The following is a 22,181-nucleotide window of genomic DNA, read 5'->3' as shown; positions in this document are numbered from 1 at the left end:
AAAGGCCTTGCCTGTCTGGCACTAACTAAACATACAGGAACACTCTCTCTACTGTGAAGGACCTTGTGTCCAACACACATACAAAATATACAACTTACTGGTCACCATTTACAGTGTCTCTCAGGAAGCAGCCAACCTTCTCCCCAGCTCTGAAAGGGCGAGTGAAGTGCCTAGCAACCTTTTAACAGCACCTTATCAGGTGCAACTCCTGATTAGCCTGCAACTTGCTAGCTCTCTTGTATGTACTGCTTGGTGGGCAGTGATTTAACATGCATGAGGATCTCACTGATTTCACTCCCAAGTCTAACATCTGCCACTGTTTATTTAATAAAACTCTAGAATTAATAGGCAGGGGTACTTTCTCCACGTCTGGTGGTCCTGCCCACGTATTGCCACTTTTTGATGTTGCCACTCTCATAAGTGATTTACTTCCGTCCAGGTCTCCAAGTGTCCTTGGTCATTTCTGCTCGGCTCCCCTATTGAGGTCCTAGATAAATATGCAGACAAATTATCCGTTCAGATCCTCAATGCTGCCAGATGTCTAGTTGCAAAGCATTGGAAAAATCCTGATCCCCCTTCTAGACAACAAATACTTAATAAACAATATAAAAATATGGTACCTGGTGTCTATGGAAAAAATCTCTGCATATCTAAAAAAGAAAACTCACATTCTCTCAAATTTGGGGTGATTGGTTCATATATAATGGTGCCTCTGGGTCTGCACATTCACCTGACCTTTTCCTATGATTGATTTTGATATTTAGTAGATAACATATGTCATATTATCACTCAGCGGTTTCAGTCGCACCATTTCCCTTCCCCCTAATCCCCCTCTTCTTCTTCTCACTTCTTTCCTTCCCCTTTATATACATTGTCAAACTGTTACACTTCCTTTCTGGGTCTATTTTCCGTTGCGTGTTACAGTTGTTGCTACATATGTTTAGCCCGGGCTATCATTCTAATCAAATTTGGTCACCTCATCTTGCCTTTACTGTTAGATATCATTTGTCTATTGTACCTTTTGACCATGTCGATTGTCTATACTTTTTGTGACGAATTCTAATAAATAAAGTCTTAAAAAAAAACAAAAAAAAACTGTAGAATTAAATGTCTAGTATTTACCAATAGCAGCCCCATTTCCAATATAGCTATATATGCTCATAGATACACAGTTGCCCCCAGGTCTTAGTGCAATAGTATAGGTTTATATTTATAAAATGGTGCATGCCAAAGGATATACTGCATACTAGTACCCTGAATCAACACAGAGCGAATACCAGTTCTGGCTGTGGGGTGTTAAGGCGAGAGGACGCCCTTGCTGTAGCAGTTCTGTTGCAGAGCTTTGGCAATATGCATCAACACACTATGGTTACCAAGCCAAGCCCTAAACTTTCCAATATTGTTTTTTGGAATCTCCGAACCTTCACTTACAAATAAAAATCACCCATGCGAATAAAATTTTTATATTTTTCAGTAAACGGTTTATTGACGTGAATACTCGCTTCACAACTGTACAAATAATATGAATTTTTCCATTTGCAATGTGCACGGTTATCATGCTTGCTGCTAGCAATAGATTATCTACCAATAGCTGAGATGTTATATAAACCATTGATTATTGTCTTACCCATAGGGTAATAAGTCCACTTAATTTCCTCAGTGCGTCTTGTAAAATACGGAGTACATACATGTTAATGTATTCTACTAAAGAAAAACACACACACAAAAACCCCCCACAGCACTACAAATTATACACAGGAATATCTAACAACATAATACAACACACATTTGTACATGTACATGAATTGCAGTTTCCTCAAGGCACTGATTTGTGAAACTTAGAGATATACAGAAAACGCAATAGTCCTTCTGTGAATTTAAGCTGCACTATATACAGTTTTGTGTTAAGATGGCATGAAGTAAAATATACAATTATTTAAGTGACTTGAAAGACCGTGGGGTATATTTACTAAACTGTGGGTTTGAAAAAGTGGAGATGTTGCCTATAGCAACCAATCAGATTCTAGCTGTCATTTTGTAGAATGTACTAAATAAATAATAACTAGAATCTGATTGGTTGCTATAGGCAACATCTCCACTTTTTCAAACCCGCCGTTTAGTAAATATACCCCCATGAAGAGAGACGGGCAGACTGGTGGATGGAGAAGTCCATCCTTAATTATTCATAAACAATATCAATGAAAATATCTTAAGTTCTAGTCACATGGACATGTGTCACATGATCCTAAGTGGATCATTTTACATTTTTGCCCACTGTCTGATCATCTGTAGTATCGGTAGTATAATACACAAGTGATGCTAAAATATGTACAAACTCCTGTGAAGTGACAGGATAGCTTTGTCGTTCTGATGTCATCACTTCCGGGTTCATTTGGAAAACTTGTGTATTATAAGGTATAATGCACCCACTACTGTAAAATATTCTGGATACTAAAAGTCACCTCCATTTATATCTGAGATTAACAGCACCAGGAATAGCAACTAACTGCTGTAAAACAATTGGCATAGCAAATTACATTTTTATACATTTGCCATTTTCAGGACATCTTTGTAGTTGGTAAGTGCACATTGATATAAATATTTCCCTACCTGTACGAAGGGGAGAGGGTTGTAGGTGGTGGGAGGGCTAATGGCCAGTCTCTATAACAGAGCAGTATTGTGAGATGACGTGGGTCACCGCTTATGACCAATAAGAAGCCAGTGACATAATTTCATGTGATGCAGACGCAGCTAATGGTGATGGCAGGTCAGACTCTGGGAAAATGGAGACTCTGTAAAGGGTCTACACTCCCTCCTACTGCAACACATGCATACAACTGGGGCACTTTCTTGTCACATCACTGGGATATCTTTCTGGGCAAACCACTGGGGCATTGGCCTGGGATTGATACTTGGTATATTACATTTTGGTTGGCATGTTACATCTTCCTGTGCATACTACTTGGTATATTTCATCATGCTGGTAATATAACTGCATTTCACATAATATTAAGAGTGTTGCTAATCAGGGCCCTCTTAAGAACATCTTGGGCCCCTGGGCACAGCAGTGCACCGGGGCCCCTACAAAAAAAATAAAAAATGATTATATATATGGGCCCTGCAGCCCAGGGGGACCCGTCGGAGGCAGCAAAAAAAAAAAAACCTGAAAAAAAAGAAGAAAATACTTACCGTGCTGTCAGCTGGCGATCCGGCTCCCTCCCTGGTCTCCTCCTCCGCCGCGCTCCGCAATGGATGTCGGGCGGGCGTGATGACATCACGCCCGACATGCACTGCAAGCGCGATGGAGGAGGAGACCATGGAGGGAGCCGGATCGCCAGCTGACCTCAAGGTAAGTATTGTCATTTTTTTTTTCAGTTTTTTTTTTTTTTTTTGCTGCCTCCGACGGGCCCCCCTGGGCTGCAGGGCCCCCGGGCACCTGCCCATTGTACTCAATGGGAGAGACAGCCCTGTTGCTAATGGGTTGCATATGGTGACATAGCGCTGGATATGATAGACATGGGGCTGTTTAATGTAGACTTATATTGGAGTGTTCTGGCCCATGATGACTTAGTGGTTAGCAGTTCTGCCTCACAGCGCTGGGGTCATGAGTTTGATTCCTGACCATGGTCTTATCTGTGCAATGTTTGTATGTTCTCCCCGTGTTTGTGTGAGTTTCCTCCAGGTGCTCTAATTTCCTCCCACACTCCAAAAACATACTGGTAGTTTAATTGGCTGCTATCAAATTAACCCTTGTCTGTCTCTCTTTGTCTGTGTGTGTGTGTGTGTGTGTGTGTTAGGGAATTTAGACTGTAAGCCCCAATGGGGCAGGGACTGATGTGAGTGAGTTCTCTGTACAGCGCTGCGGAATTAGTTGCGCTATATAAATTGATGATGATGATTGAATTGTATGTGGTCAGCATTGGGATAGTATACATAGTATTTCCTCTCCGTTGAAGCTAATTTGAATTTGTCATCATACTGTCATTGCACTATATATATAGCTCACTTAGTATATACTTATTTGTCATTCCACATACGTGTTCTCCACTTCACAATATTGCACTCCGTGTTATACACAGCTTAAATATATGTTTTTTTGTTGTTGTACCAAGTATTATTTATTTATTCATTTATTGCCCTAGTATGCTGGCCTTTGCTAGATTAGTATACTGTGCAGTGCACATGTGCATCCTTTGTCTGTTTGTCAAATACAGAAACAACCTCTCTATTAAATCATGCTCTGTTTTGCATAGCCACTATCATTTAAAAACAAAACAAAATGAAGTCACTCCTGATCATTTTAGCCTCTCCTCTGATCCACACCTCGCAGCATTTATATATGCAAAATCGAGACAAAATAAGCCCCACCCCTGATCCAACCCAGTACAGAAGCACCTGTCTGTGTGAAACTCCGCCCCCTGATGTGTAAGCCTTCCCCTTGTGAGGTCCATTAATGGGGACATTTAGGGGGTTATCTTATAACATGTTCTTCTCAAATGTTGTTTTTCACAGCTTTGTCCTGACTATCCTTGTTAATTGAATCTTATTCTCACGCTAATAATCTTTTTGTGATGAAATTCATTTTCCAAGTGTATAAAGATTACACAGCAATGTGTGCAAGGTGATGACTCCTATTATATAATCATATGACTTACTATTGTTTATATAGAAAAAATAGGGACTAGTGCACTGTATATTAGTTGCATTATGACACTTAAAAATTAACGAAAAGGTATAATTGCATTCAGCGTTGCTGAAAAAAAGAGGGATTACACATATTTCGATGATTTTACAATATTTTCTCTAAGAGATGCATGAACAGAGGTGAAAACGACATAAACAGTTCAGTGTTAGACCATGCTAATGTATACTAAGCTAATCAGGCCGTACTTTTATTCAGGTGCCTCAGGCAAATTGCTCTAAGTGCCCATTTGACCACTGCCTTTGTGGGTTCTATTGTTAGTAAAACAGGAAGAATTATAGAGAAAGCAAGGGTGTGAAAATGAGTATAATTGAGGATAAGATGAGCAGTCTTAGGGGTCAATTTATAAATCCTTCTGAAAAGGAAACACTGAAGGGTTCTCCATTGCAACCAATCAGATTCTAGCGGGCATTTATCTATTACATTCAATTGATAGCTAGAGTCTGATTGGTTGCTATGGGCAACATCTCTTCTTCTCCTGTTTCGTAAGGTTTGATAAATCCACCCCTTAGTAGTATATTTCCTAAACTGAGGGTTTGAAAAAGTGGAGATATTGCCTATAGCAACCAATCAGATTATAGCTGTCATTTTGTAGAATGTACTAAATAAATGATGGCTAGAATCTGATTGGTTGCTATAGGCAACATCTCCACTTTTTAGTGTGCCTAAGGCTCCCCTGCCTTTCGTGCATCCCCGGGGCACCTGCCTTGCTTGACCATTATTAAATCCAGCTATGTCTGAGCATAACTACCACACTAAGTGTGCTGTAAATAAATACAAAACAATGGACCACCATTGAACCTACAATATAGAACAAATGCTAGAGTGGAAATCAATTACTGTCTGGAACTGGGTCACACAGGATCAAATAAACAGAAAGTATTAACATATAAAAGGCACCATTTGGCCCCACATAGTTCTTTACAGTAGCAATAAATTCTCTTTCGTTAGAAGGACATTTTTTTTCACTGTACATATCTTTTTTTTTTTTCTTTCATTTTTTTAAACTGTACCCAATTTATAATCCCTTGCTTATAATTTCAGGAATACTATCTTAGAAGTTCCACTGAAAAAAAAGTTTGTAGCCACAGTCTTCACTTAGCCCACCCCGCGCTGGCTTCGCCATTTATGTAGGCAAAGCCGGGAAAATGCTGCATGTGTTCATAGTCAGAGTTCCGGCGGGTACCCAAGGATGTGTACATGTCAGTAGTGCTCCCATATCTGGAGGAGTGCATGGCTGGGGTGGAAAAACAGGTGTTGCTTGAAGTCACTTCTGGCCATCGTGGGGCCACCTGGCTGGGATGTAGTCTTGTGGTACCGCTCATGAGACAAGGGTCCATCCGGGTCTGGCTGTTAAATGGGTACTGCAAGAGTAAGCATTTATTGTTGGTAAATATTAGCAACTGCAGCCAAGACAAACAGGTCACTTATTTAGGGATTCCTCTGTAGTAAGCTGTTGGTGTATTGTGCAATTTTCAAATTAACACAACTTTTAAACTTAGCATTTTTTCGGCACTCTACAGAAAACACAACTAAACTAAATGGCGACTCACAATCAACTGAATGTCATAGAGTGTTGCAGCTTGTCATGCGGGTTCAGAACGGTTCAAGGTTACTATGTATGCAGTTATAACTGGATCTGACTGCTTTGTTTACTAGGTGGAATCACAGTTTCGTTATTTAAAAGACATACCTCATATATACTAACCCGACTTACCACCAAACGGTCGTATGTTGGCTGATTTGTCCGATGATTGGATGAAAAAGTTTCAATGTGTACCTAGCATTAGATTTAGTGATTCTTTATCTTCAGCCCTAATGTTTAATCTTGATTATATTACTTGGGCTACAAGGCTGAATTTAGCCCATGATTATGATATGTAAGGATTTGTGATATATTGAAATAATTTATTATCTGAATACACCCGGGAGGTCAATTGTTGTAGCCCTATAATAATGTAAATTGTAAGCATGCAGCCATCACTCCTGATGAAGTCTATGGCGAAACGCGTTGAGTGCTGGCTTACTAACAAGATTTCATTGCACTGCACACACCTCGCAGTGTCTGCAGCATTGTTTGGTTCCATACAGGAATTCGATAGATATGTAGAGTTGTATGTTATATGCCTGTATCCATCTGATTTTCGGTACGTGCAAAACTAAATTTTATGTTGTTTTTATAATAAAATATTGAAAGATTTTACACTATGGGGGCACTATATTGAATGAATATCTCTCTCTCTCTATATATATATATATATGAGAGAAACAGAGAGAAGTGTATAGAGGGGCACTCAAGAGATGTGGGTAACAAATCGTTAAAAAGTATAACTTTTATTATTCCAAAATTAAAAAATAATAATAAAAGTGTATCTCCAATCAAGAGAAAGCTAGCGAAATAATTAAAAGAGGGGAGTGAACGTGTGAAATAATATAATATTGCGGATCAACCGCAAATTTATTTATTAATTTAATATTTTTTCACACGTTCACTCCCCTCTTTTAATTATTTCGCTGACTTTCTCATGACTGGATATACTCTGTTATTATCATTATTTTTTAATTTTGGAATAATAAAAGTTATACTTTTTAACAATTTGTTACCCACATTTCTTGAGTGCCCCTCTATACACTTCTCTCTGTTTCTCTCGTATTCTTGAATAATTAAGTGTGAGGGTGCACCTCATAAGCAACAATATATCGTGTGTATTCCCTGAGTGGCAAGAAATCAGATAACCAAATATAGGGATGTCAAATTAGTTTCTCTGCTTGGTGCGGTTATCTCTCTGTCTATAGAATATATATATATATATATATATATATATATATATATATATATATATATATATATATATGTATATACACACACATATACATACACAAACCTTCAAACTTGAGATAATTCATATTGTGCCTCATTTAGAGTGAGGCTAAATACACACTAGAGATTCTTCAGCCAATTATCGTGCCAATCAGCTGATACATGACCGTTCGGTCAGATATTGCGTTAGTGTATATATGCACATGATAAACAACAGTCGTTTGTTGTTTCATTTGGTTGATCGTACTGTTTGATAATCTTGTTCCAATCACCTTCCGATCATGTAGTGTGCATGAATTCACGAGTGTTTCAGTGTGTACAAAATCAAAATAAATTTTAAGAAGACAATATGGCTGTCAAAAGTCGCTTCCCGGATGGTTGGTCTTCAACAAATCGTTTACAGCGTGTTTAGTGCGTACACATGAATCGCCCGCCCAATCAGTCCTTCTGTTTCTGATACAATCCTTGTAGATAAAACATCGGGCTGAAAAATTCTCCAGTGTGTACCTAGCCTAAATCCAACTCAGAGGTGTAAATTTCCTCTCTGTATTTCTGCATATGCATCAGGTTGATAATGATGACTAGCATATATAGCATGCGGCCGTATAAACTGTATCTTGATGCTCTTTAAGCGTTATCTTAATGTGACTGCGTTCTAACACACTATTATGAGTTGCAAGGTAAGAGCTCAATCACAACTGTATCTCAAATAATATCCAGTATTGATAATCTCCTGAAGTTATATTTTAGATTTAGGGGTCCTACAAGGGAGTGCATTTAAAGTTGATGGGGTTCATTTTCTTTTGTGATACTGGCATGGATGTGAAAAAAAAAATATACATATAGATAAATGTTATTTTTAGGTATTATAACTATTTTATTACGTGCGTCTGAGCTAAGGTCATGCCTTCATTTTTTACCTCTCTTTACATATTTTAGTGCTTTCATTGTAAGTAACTCGTCTAGGATTTAAGAGCCTTCTGATTAATAATCTGTATTGTATAGAAGTAGGAAGATTGTGAATAATAGAGAACAAAACAGAGATAGTTTTCTTTTCCAGCTACTCGGTTGCAGCTGTGAATGTCATAAGTTTAAATGACAAAAACCAAATCTAAAAATAACGCAGACTGTAACTTCTGTTACATAATAAATGCTATTATGACGGGAAGACGGAAAGTTTTATCGTTATGGGTCAACTAATTGAAAGTGACTCATTCCTTTTCTTTTCCCCTGGCCTCAGTGAAGAGGCTATTGAAAGACAATGTTTTAGGCCGTGTTGCTGGCATGCGCCTGACCAACTCCCCAGTGAACTTTCTATTCAGTCCTTGTTACAAACTTACAAACTTCGCCATCTGCGCGCTGTCAGCCCCAGTCACCTCTCACACTGAGCATCCGGTTTAATGAAGGGCACTTAGGCTCTGGGACCAGTGTTCCTAGTGATCTTTGTTGATGATGAAGGCGATATTTGTTGCACTATTTTCTACAGGAAATTACCATGTTCTGGGTCAGCTAACTCTAAGCTGGCATTTACTGTTAACCCATTCTTACAAGTGGTTTTAAAGGGAAAATATCAACAGCAGCACGGTGGCACAGTGCTTAGCAGTGCTGCCTGGCCTCGTTGGGGTCATGAGTTCGATTCCGACTAGGGTCCTATATGTGTGGAGTCTGCATGTTCTCCCTGTTTTCATGGGTCATACAGCCCAAACACATACTGGTAGTTCAATTAGCTTCTGAGAATATGGACCCAAGCCTATGTGTGTGGTAGGTAATTTAGATTGTAAGCTCCAACTTTGAGATGAGTTACAAGACTGTTAGATCACGAAACATACTGTCACTTTGTATCACTTTAGTATTAGTATTACAGACAGTGATTTCAATAATACCAACCTGAGAGGTGCTTCTGTGGTAAGTTGTGTAATGAAGGGGTCCCGTGAGCCCAGATTCGTGTGGGAGAGATGTATATTGCGATGCTATTGGGTGATGACTCTGGTTGCTGTAGGTTCCATAATTATAGCTCCCTGTATACCTAAAGTAGTGATATAGAGATTATTTACATCTGAATAACTGAGACATCTTTGCAGTGCAATAATACGCCATTGTCAATCTTCCAGCTAAAATTGCAAATAACACTGCAACATCCCTCTTGTTTAATTTTAATATAGAAATAGAAGAAGGCTAATAGATATCTCCTAAAAAACTGATTGAGTGTACTCCTAAATCAATGAAGACAACAAGCAGAGAGCAGACAAGTTTAGCGCTAACAAGGGATGGAACCCCCCAGAAATATTACAGGATTGGGCAGATTCTACCCTGTGACAATCAGCTCTGGCCAGATACGCCCCTCTGCTGCTGAGTCCCCCAGCCAATTGAAATACATTTTATGATACGGACAGGGGCAATAGCTTCAGTGACCAAGACAGCTAAACCGGTTGACGTTTCACGAGCAGCAATATCTACGGTGAAAGGCAACAGTGGACAGAAGTGCTTACACCAGGATGAAGTACAAGGACAAACAGGCAAGGAACTGCAGATCAACTGACGGCAGATTTCAACCTATGGAGCGAACAGCCAGCAAGAACTCCACAGAGTAGGACAGGGCTGTAACTAGAACTGTGCGATAGGAGCGACCGCCCAGGGAGCTACGCTGAAAGGGGTGCAGTTTATGAATATTTTAGGTTCATTTGGTTAAAATTGAGGGCTAGGGGAGCGGCATTTTTTTTCTCGCTCTAGGGGCTAAAATTTTAAGTTACGGCTCTGGAGCAGGATATCATAGTCGGTAGTAGTGCATAAAACGCTCATGACACCTGGCAAAAGCACAAGTTCATCAGTGCAAAGAGCACAGGCAATGAACTAGTGAACAGCGGAGGAAGGTGATGTAGTCAGCTGATCCCCTCTAGCCATTTTTTCGACAAACTCTACTGACCCCATTCAAACATTCATGGGATATTCTTGAGATAGCGTTTTCCGCCACCATCAACTACTCGTCATTTGAGTCACTTCCTTTTGTAAGGATGGTGCTGCACCCTCCTGCACGATACCAGACATTAATAGATTTTGCCCACTACCTGTATCTAAGAATGACCCTGACCTAGCTACAGCTAATTGGTGAGTGGAGCATTCTGGATATAATATTGGTTGGAACAATCCATTGTGCAGGATTTCAGATCATCGATGCAGGCGCTCAGGGAGGAGCTCCTATTAGCCTGAGCTTTAGAGGAGGGAGAACGTTGTCCGAAATTATATAAAGTTACAAGGCTGCTTTTATATTGGGCACAGGAGTCCTTTTAGTCTACAATAGGGAGTATGTATTTCCTTATAATACATATGGGTAATGAATGCTGAATCCACGACATGAGAACTCACCGTTACATAAGTGATGACAACAGAACACGACATTTATTCAAATATATATTTGACTGGAATTTACAGATATAATAAAATGATTATTCTGTACTATAAATAAATAATAAAACTACTCCATCCACTTACCCATGTTCCTCTCGGTGTGGATAAACAGGTATCCTATGTGTGACAGAGGGGGACATGTGTGTACTTCTCATACACGGTACTTGCTGAGCAGTCTCTCCCGATCCATTAGCAGCTGTAGTGACAGTGTACGTTAGAGACCATGTGTATGACTGCATTGTACCTACAAACAGAGAAGTAACAGACAGTATGACGCGGGACCCAGAACTTCACCTCTGCAGACTGTGTAAGTGGACCCGTAAATTACCCACAGTGGACCTCATTTATGAAGCCCACTGGATGTGCACTGGAAAACGCCCTGACTTTTCACTGGTGCACCTCAACGTGCTCAACTACCCTCTCCTCAGGAGATGCCTCCGTAAATTAGATGTGCACCTAGGTTTGTGGGGGTAAAAAGTGCACCGTGCAAAAGTGCTAACATGACACAAGAGTCCGATCTCCCATCACTTTACAACCACATTTCTCAGTAGATAAAACATTTTTTTTTAATTCTAAAATCTTGCTCAATTTAGTCTCATTCATGGCTTAGACTAATCAGCAGCTGAAAAATTTTAGCCCGGGGGGCAAGACTCGAATCAGCGGCCAATTTTAAAGGTGGCCCAGCCCAATGTAGCCCACTATGGGACCAACCCAGAGGGGAGATGGCCCCCTGCCCCCCAGCCCAGCCTGTCCCTGATCAGCAGAGTCGGGGAGGGGGGGGGTGGGGGGGGGGCGGGCATTGGAGTGGTCTTAATTATGCACAGCATTTTTGTATGTTTCAAATTTTAATAACAGTGTACCGTTTAACAACGAGGAACTCCCCCTAAAGGATGCACTCTCGAAAGCCATTAACTCATTAGTTTTTGGTGCTCTGCTGCGCCAACCATCAGCTAGTGCAAACGTCTACTCCTCCGCAAGCACCACCATCCTGTGTTTTCAAAGCGAATTCCTTAGTGCCAAAGAACATGTTGTGCTGGGCCTTCACCGTTTTGTAGATAATCGCCACTGGAGGCAGCCATTTTGTGGGCCGAACCAATATTCAGCCTATCAATTAACTAGGAACTAGTTGGTTTCTTGCAGTAAGTGTCATAAAGTCGCTCATGCCTCAGGGATGTCACTAAATTGTAGGCCGCATTCTAATGGATAGTGGTTCAACCCACAAAATGGCTACCTCCACTGTGCGTAGCTGATGGGTCACAAGAATAAAGGTATTCTCAATATATACATTTTATATTTCTGTGAAATAATGCGTTTGTCCAAAAAAAGGTTATATCATTTGCTATATTTGTTTGGACTCCCATTCTGAAAATCATATTTACTTCATTAACATTGATCTTAAAGTGCTCCTGTCATTTACGTAGAGTGGAGGCAGCCATTTTGTTGTTTGAACAAACAATCCTGAAAATGCAGTCCATCAATTCACTAACAACCAGTATCATCACCGAGTCATTTTGTTTTTCACATACAGGATGTGTACACCCAACGTGACATCATAACTTTGCCTTAAAATATACTTAGGTTTAGTTTTTAACATCACCCCTGGGGGATATATTTACTAAACTGCGGGTTTGAAAAAGTGGAGATGTTGCCTATAACAACCAATCAGATTATATTTGTCATTTATTTAGTACATTCTACAAAATTCTACAAAATGACAGCTAGAATCTGATTGGTTGCTATAGGCAACATCTCCACTTTTTCAAACCCGCAGATTAGTAAATATACCCCCTGCACTCACAACAACTATTTTCTCTGAGCCTTGAGACAAATGCATCTACTCTATCATAACAATGACCCTATGGGCTATTTTGAAGGATGGCAAGGTTAGTACTATAGAAGGCAAACTTAACATTTTTGGGATATAACACAGCAATTACATATAGTTAGTAACTTAATTTGATGACTTAAAAACGGTGTAAATATTTGCATGTAGAATCAGTTGTAAATACATTAAACATAGTATAGAGGTAACTGGAAAAAAGAAGTTGGTTGACAATTTGGATCGCCATATATCCTCTCATTAAAGGAATAAACACCTTTTAATCCAAGCCTCACAAATATAGACATTAATCACAATATCAAATAATTATTATGTAAGGCTAATGCAAGAGAGAACCTAAGTTATAGACCAATATTTATCAAGAATAATCTAATGCAAAGTTTTCTATTGATAAACTGGTATCTGCTATTTTTGCCTAGAAGTATTTCTTCCATTTTCTTAAAAGAACGCAGGATAAAAATGAAGCTTCCACTGACTGTGTGGAATCTGGCCACGACTGGGCATCGCCAGCGTATAGCAGCCTATTGTTCAGGAGGTTTCCTTCAGGAAAAGATTTTGCAGTGTGGACCACCCAGCTAGCTAACTCATTAGTATTTGTCTATGTAAATGAGCAGGGGGAGAAATGTGAAAAATGTCAAACAATGGATGCAATAAGAACTATCATTTGCATTCCTTTACAGACTTATGTATATACAGCCAACCAGAACAGTCACTGACACTGGTGTGCATGACAGATCCCCAAAGAACACAGGAAAGAAAGCCACAATTCTCACTATCTAATCACAGTTGGATAAGCTGGAGAACACAATCACAATGTGTCAGAGATCACAGAGAGATCAAAAACAAAGGACAGTGCTCTAGATGGCTGTGCTCAGACATGGACTTTTCCATAGATTTACTAGGAGAAAACAGGCAATAAAAAAAATTAAAATTAATAAATATATAGTATGAGTTTTGGTACATTGCAATGTAAAACTTGTAAGAGTTGAAGGTTTTGGTTATTACACTATAATTTATTTTTTTAAATAGAAACATTGGGACAAAGTGAGCTTCCTAGTTTTGGTTGGTGACTATACATAACATTACTGCTGTTCTGCTCTTCTGTTAGATGAACAAATTAGTTGGACAACAGTGCTAAAGTTAAACCGTTATATCCACATTGTCTCCATTAAATTTTGGGTGGGGATATGTTTTATATTATATTATATTTGATATATATATATACTAAAATTGGCATTGAGTGTATCACTTCCTGGATACTCAGGAGACAGAGCATAGCTGCTGGCCATTTATAAATAAAATCACATTTTCTTTTGATAAAGTCATTAGGGTTGAATTTCATTAATGCCTTTGGTTATGGCCAAGCTAGAGTTTGGAGTTTGTTGGTTTTTTATTTTAGAAATTGGTAGGTGTTTGGGGGTTGAGTGTGGTTAAGGGGTGGGGCTAGTAGTTTATACCTTTGAAACCCCGCCTTTAATGCTAATGACTGTAATGATAACAGTTTGCTTTTATTTGGATATGGCAAAGAGCTATAATCGGGAGAGAACTGTCTGTCTACCGAGTATGCCAGTTGGTGATACTGCATATCAATCTTCATGTAACAGCTGTACATCTGTATTCATTTATTTATTTAATTCTTTGTCTAAAACAGGACATATATATTATAGCCATACTTGCCCACTCTCCCGAAATGTCTGGGAGACTCCCGAATTCCGGGTAGGTCTTCTAGACTCCCGGGAGAGCAAGTCATTTTCCCACATCCTGAACACTTCTAGGGCATACTTGCCAACTCTCCCTGAATGTCAGGGAGACTCCCTGAAATAGGGGTGATCTCCCTCACTCCCTGAAGAGTCTGACATTCTCCCTGATGCTGAGCCAGTACAAGACGTGCTTGGCTTCGCCATCTGTGGCATGATGACACAGTTCAGAAATTGTGTCCTATGTCCATGTATTGATGCCTATGGAGGTGGCCATTTTCATGGAGACCAAGATTTAATAAAAGACTGACAGGTAAGACAACATGACTTCAGTAATGCATAGTTGCCTACTCTCCCGGAATGTCCGGGAGACTCCCGCATTTCTGGGAGACCTCCCGGGAGAGCGGGGAAACCTCCCGGTTCTCGTCCCCACAATAGATAAGTGGCGGGGGGCTTAATGATGCAAATATCGCATCATCTTAACCCCGCCCCCTGCTGTAATTGTCCAAAATTGTGACAACCGTTTAGGGGGCTGGGCCAAAATGATGCGATTCGTCAAACCCAGCCCCCGCACGCTTACCTCCCCCGGGATCTCCCTGAAGCCAACGAGGAAAAGTTGGCAAGTATGTTCTAGGGAAGTGGTTAGGATGGGAGCATCCATGACCTGATTCGCCTAGTCCGTCCACTCCCTCCATCCTTACTCCCCAGTAGGTAAGTATGATTATAGCATGCCTAGGAATTGTATAGAAAGCCTGGATTGTACAGTTTGTGGGTAACATATATATAATAACAGAATAAGCCTCTATTACCGCATGCACAAGAACAGTCGGCAACCGATAAGCACGACCAGCTCTAAGGGAAAGGAGGCTGCTATAGGCAAAGTCCACAACCTGCATAACATAGTCCATGACTTGCATAACATAGTCCATGACTTGCATAACCATTTTAGGTTACCAAACTATGCAGACTATAAGCATACTACTTACCGCCTGTTACCTCTTTGCTTGCTATCTTTTGTATTTTTTGATCTTTTCTGGACCTTGCAAAGCCCCCAATGATGTAATAACCACCCCAAATGAGGTCACACATGTCTCCTGTATAGCAGACCATACCCCAAATATATTTTATTGTGGGAGAACTTATAATCTTGAAAAAACTGGGAGGAGATAAAGGTTATGTGATGAAGAGAAGCAAAACAACGGCAACTGTACTATATGGTGAGCTTTGGAAACAGACTTACTAGAACTGTCATGGAAACTGTTATAAGAATATTATTTTTTTGCATAATTTATCCGTTAACTAAATATTAGACAAATACAAGGAATTGTAAAGCGCTACGGAATTTGCTGGCACTATATAAATAAATGTTGATGATGATGATAATGATAGGGAATGATAATGTATTTTATATGTTATGTAGTGTACCTTCAAGAATGCTCCACACTTTAATATGCTCGGGGATATATTCTAGAATTTGTAAGAAGTTTTGCAGAGAATTTTAGAAGCAGAAGTAAAAATGGCATCTGCAGAAGTAGCTGATTACAAATAATGTACTACCTTAGGCTTCTTAAAAAATTGCACCATAACGCTAGAACAAGTACAACCGCAGGCTTGTCAGGAAACTGATCTTGTGATTCATCCACTGTTTTGCACATCAACAAGTGCCTCAAACTTACTATAAATGTATAACCTGGTATGCATTAAAGCAGAGCAGAGTCTATACAGCAGAAATGGTGTTGTGTATATTCTGTTCTCTGATTGATCGTAATACATGCATGCAGGAAGATATCCTTTGATTGTGTATAAGCTCGGCATCAATCCACGGATAGCATACGTTGGATTTGACAGGAACATTTTTTTTTTAAAAAAAGGGCCTCTTTAACCTTTATTTTTTCATTGGACCCAACTTATGTCTAGGAATCAGCATAGTGACCCATGGCTGACTTTTTAATTGATAATCTACTTTCCACTGATTTATCTATAAATTAAGTATAATATTGTTAAAATATACTGAAATAAATTGGGCAAATAATAGTAAAACATGATTAGTAATTAGTACATTAAATGCTATAGGCTTGAATAGAAAGAATCACGCTAGATTGATGGCGTCATATGTTTTGGATCCTGACCCACAGGTTAGAACCCCGGGTCTAATTGAGGGTAACACAATTACATAACTGTTTTGCAGTGCAACAAAAAGTGTGCAACTGAGATATAAAATCTGTTGTCGCCACAAATTATTATTAGAATATAGCCGAGGTAGTAATACCACTGTGGGTATATTTACTAAACTGACCCGGTGAGACTAGGGGGTATATCTACTAAACTACAGGTTTGAAAAAGTGCAGAAGTTGCCTGTAGCAACCAATCAGATCCTAGTCATCATTTATTTTGTACATTCTACAAAATGACAGCTAGTATCTGATTGGTTGCTATAGGAAACATCTCCACTTTTTCAAACCCGCAGTTTAGTAGATATACCCCCTAGTTTAACCGGGCCAGTCTTGGTGAATCTGCGCATGCGTGACGTAGATTGCCAGTTAACATATGTGCGTTGGAACTGGAAGCTCTTGGGCTCTCAGTTCCACTTGTTAAACAAAACAAAATAAAATTAAACATTTTAAGAAATAAAATGTTAAAAAATATCTAAAAAAAATATATTCAAATAATTGTTTTTCTAGTGTGTTTTTTAAAATAAAGTATATATCTAGCTATCGCCATCCTGTGATAGCAACACCGAAAGGAGGATTGTGGTAGTACATGTACTATCGTATTAAATAGGCTTCCCTTTGCTTTGCTTTGGGGAAACTTTCATCAGAGAAGCCACGTTATGCCGGCAGGGAAACTAAATTTTCACTTCAACAACTGGTTTAAACATTAAACCATTATATGCCATTACCTTCATCATTTAACCATAGAGTGATTAAATCTGGTAATGTATTTTTTAGTTAGCCATTAAATGAATTACATTTATGAATCTGCTTTATTTGAGTAAAAAAAAATACATGCTTTTACCTATATTATGCCTGCTAACACAGTACAAAACTTTTTACTTTTCTCTTTGAAAACTCTCAAATGCATCGTTAAATTCAAATCATGGATTTAAAGGTTAAACTGTCTTCTTCGGGGCAGAGTGGCCTATTTAGAGAGTGCCCAAACACAGTTCCTCTAACTGGAATTTTGTTGTTGCAGTGTTTGCACTGTAGGCCATTAATGCTGCCGAGCTCTTAAACATTTCACTGCTGGGTAAACTTGCAGATAGAATCCAAACAAATAGCTGCTGGGTGTGAGAACAGCCCTAAAGTCGCAGGCAGTAAAGTGCAGGCTCTTTTGGAACCCAGCAAGATAGATGGGCTTTACGCATTTGTAATGTGTGCAACAATGTGCCATCATAAGCTGTGGGCCAGCCATTGACCAGAAAGGCATACATCACACTGCTCTATAAACAGCTCACTTAACCATAAAGACATCAGTGGAATTTAAAGCAGAATCCTTTTTGCCCCAGGGAAAAGTCACAAGACAATAAAAGAAATTGAATTCCGGTAAATGGTCATTTACGTCGTATATTCTAAAGTTCAAAAATGCACAAGCCTCTTACTTGTCATAATGTATATTCACTGTGCCAAAGTTTTCCAAATAAAATTTATAATCTATAGCTATAGCCAGTAGAATTAGATACCACAAACATCAACGAGTTTTAGTTTTTTTAAGCATATTTTTTATTAAAATGTTTTTTTTAACCCTTTTTCATCCAACTTAACCACGTCCATTGATTTAGAGAACAGGTTTCTCCTCACTATAGTCCCTTTATCCACAAACACCCACGAAATCCGTGAACTTATCCCCCACCAACCCCCCCTCACCTCTTTCCCACCCTATCTTCTATCCCCCCTTCTTGCTTATATTTCTTGTGATGTATGTCCTTGTATTATTGTATTATTGCACTGTTTGTAGCTGTTACTTGTCTAAGTTGAAAGTAAAATGTTAAAAAAAATATAAAAATGTTTTTGTTTTTAATGTTATGTCACGGCAAATGGAAATAGTTAAAGACACTGAACAAAATAATGTGACTTATACTATATACATATGAAATAGAAATTGGTAAGTATTGTCATTTGTTATTGGCCATAAAAAGACAATTGTTTATTTTTACGGCAAAGGTCACTCTTGCAGACATTTTACAATAGATAACCATGAAAGAGAATCTTACATTGTAAATTGTTTTATGAGAAAAAGCTGCCTTTTTTTTCTCACTGTTAGAGTTTGGCCATCACCTATGCACAGTGGAGGCAGCCATTTTGTGAGCTGAACCAATATTTGGGAGTTATCTATTCACGAGGAACATGTGACAAAGCGGAAGTGTCTTCTGTCTCACTAGTTCCTTGGGAATTATTAAGCTGAATATTGGTTCATCCCACAAAATAACTGCCAGATAGTTTATGAAGTGGACCTGATGAGAAAAACGTGACAGGAAAAATCAAGAAAAAATCAAATTCATTAGCGGACCGAAAAAAAGGCCCTTCCCTTGCTTCCCTCCATACAGAAGGGAACGCCCCTGAAAATGCCCCCTCTTTACCCATTTATCTCATCCCAGTAATCTCGCTCTTCAAAATGAAATCTCCTTTCTGAACTGTTCCACAACAAGGTGCACCGGTGTTGCTAAATGTAAGGAACTTGGCCCAATCTACCCCCTAGGACTTGGCAGCTGTCTGCTCCTCCGTAAACGCTGCCATCTTGTTCCATGAACCAAGTGGCCTGTTTAAAAAATCTAGGTGCACTTGTGAAGCAAACGATGGGTCCAAAGCTGGTTTTACATAACATTTACAAACGCCTGGTAAATGGCCTCCTATGTGCGGAGATGGCAAGTTCTTTTTAATTAAATGTTTCTTTTTCAAGAACATTTATATTATATATTTTGCCACGATTGTATACAAGAAAAATGTTCAAGTGAAGGGGAACAATTACCAGAAGGTGCAAAAACTAGATGTATTTAGAAGCAGATATACAGTAGTTTCCATTGTATGAAAATGATCCCTGTCCTACCTGTCGTCACCACCACAGCACCACTCTCCGGAGACTGGTTGCTTCCAGGGGACGTTGCTGACTGGATTTCAACAGAGGCCGAAGAAGTAGCCGGTGAGAAGGGTACCGGAGATGGGGTAGAAATTGCAGGCTCCACCAGTATAATTTCTTCTGCATCCTCTGAGAAAAATGAGAAGTATGTAATTAAAAAAAAAACATTTGGATCCATGAACCGCAATTCATGTATAGTTGCGTTAACTTTCCTGCAACCATGTGATGAAAAGCGCATCACATGACTACTCAGTGCTGTTGGGGGTCTCTGCTCCTTCTACCATCTAACTCTTAGGCTGTGGCTTTCTACTACATGATCAGCACACTTACCTGCTGGAAAGTTTGTGCTGCTGTGAGCATTCTGATGATTTGATTGGCTAACCGAGAAAACATTTTGTCTAATAAACTGTCAATATTTCTTCTTTATGTACGAATGCATAGTTTAATTTTACTCTAAAATAAAAACATAAAGCTTCTCGCAAATAAACAGAGTAGAGTAGTCAGCAAACAATGTTATGTGATATGACAATAATGAAAAGGGTGCAGGAATATATTAATTAAAGTATACTAATTGCCTAGACATACAGAAGGCAGCATTTTTTGTGACTGTAATAACATTCATCTGTATATTTTATCAATTTGCTAGAAATAATTCAACAACATCTCTTGGGCACATGGTACAAAATGACGCTTAAATTAAGGCATTCAAAAGGGCTGCACATAAAGTAAAAAATATTGTTCTTGGGGTCTAGACTTAATAGGGGGGATTCAATTCTCCAACATGAGCTCATTTTCTGATACAACGGTACCTGAACATTTTCCTGTGCACCTCTCTGGAGCGCAGAGTGCCCCAATATGTATATATATATATACTTACATTGTTTAATAAAAGTCATAACTGAAGCGTATCTATTTCCTGGTAATAATTTGGTAGCGCACTTACCACTGTGAGCTTCTCCTTTCATTGCCCTCATGAGCTCGTTGGCTCTCTCCTGACAGTGTAGAGATTCCAGCAGATACAGAACATAGTCATCAAACATGAGGTGAATGAGGTGGAATGAACCTGGGAGGGGCACATAATAAATAAATGTCAATCAGACTCTTCAACATTACAAGGTAAATTAAACAGCACCTGTTGTGTCCACAAGGTGGAGGCAGCCATTTTTGCTGAGCCACTATTCAGTGGGAACGCAGCGTTTTCCTTACGTAAGAACTAGTGACATCACTGACTGAGATGCTGGCCGAGACTGGCTCTAAACTGGTAGACAACCTGTCCATACTCACACTTTACCTTTTAGTGATATAGATTTGGTCTAGAAAACTCACAGTTCGGTTCGTGGATTGGTAAAGCACAGATGGAGGAGTGTGGTTTAATGTCACCTTATTCAAATCTATCCTTTACTTTGATTATATATATGTATATATATATATATATATATATGCACTTAGATATATATATTAGAGATGCTCAGGCTCGGTTCCTGGAGAACCGAACACACCCGAACTTAGGGGATCCAAGTACCGTGTTGAGCCGGCTCGGTACTGTCGCGCTCCCTCCGAATCTAAAACGAGGCAAAACCTCATTGTGACGTCGTCGGATCTTGGGAGTTTTGAATTGCTTTTAAAGATCCAACATAACGGGGGATGGGAGGGAGGGCGGACCCCCATGTTTCTATTTCTGCCACTGCTGTGTGCCAATGTGTCCTAGATGTGCTAGGAACTGCCGTGTGTTTGTGTCATTGCACTGTCGCTTACCATCCAGCCAGGTCGCTACAGTATTTGTCCAAAAGTGTATGAAAATAATATTGTGACCTGTGAGTTGGTCAAAATTGACTGCAAATTACTTGAAATTAGTGTTATTGAGGTTAATAATAATGTAGGAACGAAAAAAAAAGAGCAAAATTATGTGATTTTAGCATATTTTAGGATTTTTTCTAAAAAAATCCAAAACAAAAACAAAAACCAGTTCATGGGGGTCAGTGAGCATCTCTAATAAATAAAAAAAATAAAAATAATATATATATATATATATATATATATATATATATATATATATATATATATATATATATATATATATATATCTATATCAGCCCTCCCTTGCCTATTACAGTAAACTATCTCTGGATGAATGGTTAACATACCAAAACTTGGAGCACTGTGCAACGTCATATCCCGAATGACCCTTGTACCAAAACAAGACCAGATCAAGAGGAACTGCTGCGCCACCCACTTCAATAAGCCCGGCTTTTTGGATGCTACCTAGAAAAGTAATCAAGAGTAAGTTCACAACACGCAAAGGCAGGTTTACCTCTCCTAAGGGTATCATTTATCATCATCACCCGAGTAAGCGCCTCCACTTTCTAAGAACTATTTGTTTTTTAATCTAATTGTGCATCACCAAGCATAAAACATCCAACACTGGTCAGTACATCCCCTCGTATTCTAATCTTGTTTCTACAATCGCTTCCATACAGGTCTATTGAGACACTGACCTAAGGCAGCGCTGTTCAGTGGACTGTAGAAAAAATTTATTTAGTTAAGTTTATATATCTTGTTTTATTTTGGTGGCTGTCATGTGTTATATGCCCATTTATCTAGTACAGATAATAGACTGAAAATCACAGCTGGAGCAATAAGTAA

At 39.1% G+C, this 22,181-nt stretch overlaps 1 protein-coding gene across 1 annotated transcript in view; it reads right to left on the bottom strand.

Moving 5' to 3' along the window:
* Positions 1-4,622: 4,622 nt before the first annotated feature.
* RFX4 (regulatory factor X4) overlaps positions 4,623-22,181 on the bottom strand; it is a 67,136-nt gene continuing 49,577 nt past the window's right edge. Inside the window, exons 13-18 of the mRNA XM_075205397.1 lie at positions 21,683-21,800; positions 20,482-20,601; positions 19,509-19,667; positions 11,013-11,172; positions 9,411-9,549; positions 4,623-6,066 (exon numbers count right to left, since the gene is read on the bottom strand). Of these exons, the coding sequence (XP_075061498.1) occupies positions 5,797-6,066; positions 9,411-9,549; positions 11,013-11,172; positions 19,509-19,667; positions 20,482-20,601; positions 21,683-21,800 (966 nt within the window). The 3' untranslated portion in view covers positions 4,623-5,796. The remainder of the gene's footprint in view (positions 6,067-9,410; positions 9,550-11,012; positions 11,173-19,508; positions 19,668-20,481; positions 20,602-21,682; positions 21,801-22,181) is intronic.

This window comes from Mixophyes fleayi, chromosome 4 (genome assembly GCF_038048845.1).
Source record: "Mixophyes fleayi isolate aMixFle1 chromosome 4, aMixFle1.hap1, whole genome shotgun sequence".
Taxonomy (NCBI): domain Eukaryota; kingdom Metazoa; phylum Chordata; class Amphibia; order Anura; family Limnodynastidae; genus Mixophyes; species Mixophyes fleayi.
Note: the sequence above shows the minus strand (reverse complement) of the source record. Positions and strands in the feature narration are given on the sequence as shown.